Genomic DNA, 4205 nt, shown 5'->3' on the forward strand with positions numbered 1-4205 from the left:
CTAGTCCTTCTAGCCATGCTATGGCCCTCCAATTGAAATGAGTACCAGGAATCTTCCTGCGGAGCAAATGGCGGCCGGAGCGCAAGACTGACAACATTACCGCCATCTGTGAGCCGACTATCTGGAAAGTATGGGAGCCTCGACGTCCCACAACCTTATAGGCCTTCATGGCCGGTTACAGGAATAGCTAATATGTGTACACATGTATATTTATGTATGTAATGACTGCACGCAAATATAAGCGCATGTACGTGGGTATGTGGGTAAGTTAACGTACGTACGAGTATGTATGTATGTATAGACGGGAGTATGTATTGTGTATATGTAAGTATCTGTGTTTGCATTTATACTATATTATGAAATTTATTTAGCAGCACCATGTCCCTTACGAGCCTAAAATATGGCTGGAACGTCATTCACCCCCAATAACTCACATCAAACTAGCTAATAACTGTTAATCTTTTATTTTTCAAGAATAACTGTAAATAGAATTTCATTTAAGATGGAAGCAAACATGTATAAGGAAACCAAATTTACTTCCGAGGAATATTTTTAACTTTACTGACATACATATACACACATAAGTCAAAGTGCAAGTCCGAAATTCCAATTTCCATTCAGCGGTAATGTACAAACCTGTGAAGTGTATGATCTTACCTTCTGCTTATCCAGGACTTGCAGAATATCGTCCACGTCTCCAACAATAACTGCTTGCTGACGCAACATCTCCTCTTCTAAAGTTAACCAATCACGAATCTGGAAAACATACGTCATATATATAAATGTGAAACATACCGTGACGTGTAGACTCATTGCTACTAGGGAACAGGGTAGGTAAACACGTTTCCGTGGAGACGGGTTCTTGGAAACCCACCCGTCACGGGTCTGCGGTTCCGTGGAAACGGGGCACGGGTGATCAACAAACATTTCCGTTGTTAAGGAAATGAAAGGTGTTTTCTGCCGGTCCGTCTCGACTTTATATATCCTATACATATGAATACATCAAACAGGAAAATAATCTTGTTTACTCGACTTACCATTCAACCTAGAATATGGAGTCAGGAAGTTCCTCCGAAACGTCAGTAAACTTCTAACAGACTATAAGAACGTAAAAAGTAAAGTCGTTCCAATGCATAACTAAGCTAAGCACTACGCCATAATGGTGTATGGGGGGTGCATGTATAGATCCATGTATTCTTGACCTAGGCACTACTTGGAGACAAGTTGTCATTTTCACGCCTCGGCCGCCTTATCCCCTATGCATTCGATAGGATGGCGGGTGGGCCTCAAAACAGGTCTGGACGACGTGAAAAAGAGAAAAATTTTGCCCCTACCGGGACTCTAACTTTGTCCCCTCGTTCGCTATACCGACTGCGCTATCACAGTTTCTGACTATACGGAGTCATGTTCCTGAAGAGTATAACTCTTCATAGCCATGCTGTGAGAACCTGAAACCTCACATCCCTCGGTATAGTATCTCCTTTCCTCAGAATGTGACGCCATGTTTCACGCCCATACAAAACAACGGCTAGTACTCTTTCTCAGTTCCACGCATTCTTTATGCAATTACGTTTGCATGAACGAGAAGGCAGGCTAATCCAGTAGCAGGGACACAGCTGTGTGCGCTCCACAGAATGTTGCCTTCAGCCATCACGTTCACCTTTATTAATACATCAAATTACAAGTTGCACGTGCTGACATCTCTGCTCAGGGAGGCGAACAAAGTTGCGGTGACCGAACTAATTGCTTTGATCCAAGCCCCGCCCCTGTCTTACTGCACGATATGCCCTCTGAATACACAGCTTAGATCCTATGTGTTGCGGTAGAGTGCAGGCAGCGGCTTCATTCTTAAAGTGTAATTACAGGTTAAATTTTCTTAGACTGACCTCTGAGCTGCGGGTGAGAGAATATGTTGGAAAATAGTGAGAAAAATGATATCAGCTCAAATATAGTAAGGAGGAAGGGTGATGCAGTGTTGGGTAGGCCGCACACCGGCATGCGTCAAGACATGTAACAGTCAAGACACGATGTCTGCGACATGAGGCAAAGAAAGGAGCACAGTTGAAACGAATGAGATAATGAAAATCGCCGCACACCGGTCTGAGTCATGATGCTGACGAATCACGAATGAAGTAAGATTGCGTCTTTTGTCTCATGTTTTGATGCTTGTCTTGACGCAGTTGGTGTGCGGCCGCCCTAACTAAGGCCTTCTACTACATTGCACACGGTCATATAGTCCTTAACCAAGTTAGTGGACTCAACCGAATCCATTGGGCATTCCATTTTGAACGGCCAAGCCTAGAAGCAAGGATAATAGAGTTCCGAAATGGAAAGAAGAGAAATCCAAGTGTAAACACTGCTGCCACCGAAGCACACATGAAAGAACTCCTCGCCAGAAATATTACTCACGTACACGCTGTTCTCAAAAGTACTCCGTTTCACTGTACAAAGCTGTGTCCGTTTTGGTCCAATGTCATAATCACCTGCTCCCTCAAACAAGCTTCATAATTTGCACACTTCCATCAGCATGATGAACATAATTCATGCCTCCTAGGACACGCCGTATTCTGGTAACGTTTCAAGAAACTTCCTCTACTTTCAGAGCATCGTCTAGGATGTAGCGCCATGTATTCTGGTGGAAAGATGCCAAGATTTCGAAGAAAAGTACGTTCATTTTTTTTGCGTATTCTAATCTGAAGATGAAAGCCGAGGGTTCTCGAAAACAAACTCCGTGGCTTTCAGTCCTCAAGCGAACTATACCGACCGAGCGACCGCCACTTGTCGGCGAAGTTAGTGCCAACTTCTCTGGATAGAGGGTGTCGCGTGGCCAGCGCAACGGATTCCCACGGCCGTTAATCGCGGTGTTCTAGACCGGAGCCGCTACTTTTCCATTCAAGTAGCTCCTATTGCGAATATTTCTCACCCGAGTACACGGCGTCACACCCCAGAAGGCAGTAATCTTCTGTAATAACCAGCTGAGCGACTGCCAGTTTCTCAAAAACGACTGTTCTGTGGAGTAAGTCAATTTATTCTGGGGAAGTTTTGTTTAACGACGTTGCCAGTAGCTTTCCCACACAGCACTGAATTACTGGATGATGTATGAATAATGAACCGGAAAGTTTCTTAAATGAATTACTGTGGCATAACCGGGGCACAATCCCGGTGTCTGAGGAAAACCATTAAGAATCTCGGGATAGCCTGTGTCCCCACCGAGATTCGAACACATCACATCCTGAATATAACTCTACAGCGTTATCACTACCTGGACACCCTGTATCCTGATCGATACTTCTCTTGATTTTCTTCAGTTCCTCCGGGAAAATAATGGGGTTTCCCACAACGATCAGGCCAAGAGAGCATTCTTCCAAATCCCTTGAATTCATCAATCATCGGTTATCCTATCATACAGCGCAAGACAGTCCATCTACTGACAGCACGGTAAAACAGACGCCTCGGAGTGACAATGAATCTTTAACTTCAGGCAGCTGAGCCCTTAGTAGAGTAGCCACTCAAGAACTTCCCACCATTTTATGGAACACGAAGGTTCATTATCGTGTTTACAAGAGCCCTCCACTGGTCCCTATCCTGAGACAGATCAATCCAGCCCGTACCACCCCACCCTATCTCTCTAATATCCATTTTTAATTATCCCCCACATACAACTTGGTCTTCCTTGTAGTCTCTTTCCTTCTAGCTTTCCCAGCAATATCTTACACGCATTCCTCTTCTACCCCATTCGTGCTACATGCCCTGCCCATTTCAACCTTCTTGACTTGATCATTCTAATTATACTTGGGGAAGAGTGCAAGTTATGAAGCCCCTCATTATGCAGTTTTCTCCAACCTCCTGTCACTTCATCTCTCTTCGGTCCAAATATTCTCCTCAGCGCCCTGTTCTCAAACACCCTCAGTCTATGTTCCTCCCTTAATGTCAGAGTGCAAAGTTCACATCCATACAGAACCAAAGGCAAAATTAGTTTTTAGAAAGCAAACGAGAGGACAGTGAACCTTCGCGTATCATAGAAGGTCGGTGATTTTTACACTAGCTGAGCAACTATTAGGTTCTCTAGAAGGACTCTGCTCCGTAAAGTTAAGTTGTATTCCTCAAGAGAAATCTTTAGCACTAATCTCTCTCTTCGTCATCAGTTTCGTTTCCCTGGAAACAGACTGCGGTGTTTACGAGGAAAGCTGTTATGCTTAACGCAC

At 44.3% G+C, this 4205-nt stretch overlaps 1 protein-coding gene across 5 annotated transcripts in view; it reads right to left on the bottom strand.

The window, feature by feature from the left end:
* The window catches only part of LOC111871621 (dystrophin, isoforms A/C/F/G/H), a 502313-nt gene that overhangs the window by 402324 nt on the left and 95784 nt on the right, over positions 1 to 4205 (bottom strand). For all 5 annotated transcript variants that reach the window (XM_023864846.1, XM_023864848.1, XM_023864845.1 and 2 more), the window contains one exon: positions 658 to 756. In XM_023864846.1, the coding sequence (XP_023720614.1) occupies positions 658 to 756 (99 nt within the window). The remainder of the gene's footprint in view (positions 1 to 657; positions 757 to 4205) is intronic.

Source organism: Cryptotermes secundus, unplaced genomic scaffold (genome assembly GCF_002891405.2).
Source record: "Cryptotermes secundus unplaced genomic scaffold, Csec_1.0 scaffold1968, whole genome shotgun sequence".
In the NCBI taxonomy this organism is placed as follows: Eukaryota; Metazoa; Arthropoda; class Insecta; order Blattodea; family Kalotermitidae; genus Cryptotermes; species Cryptotermes secundus.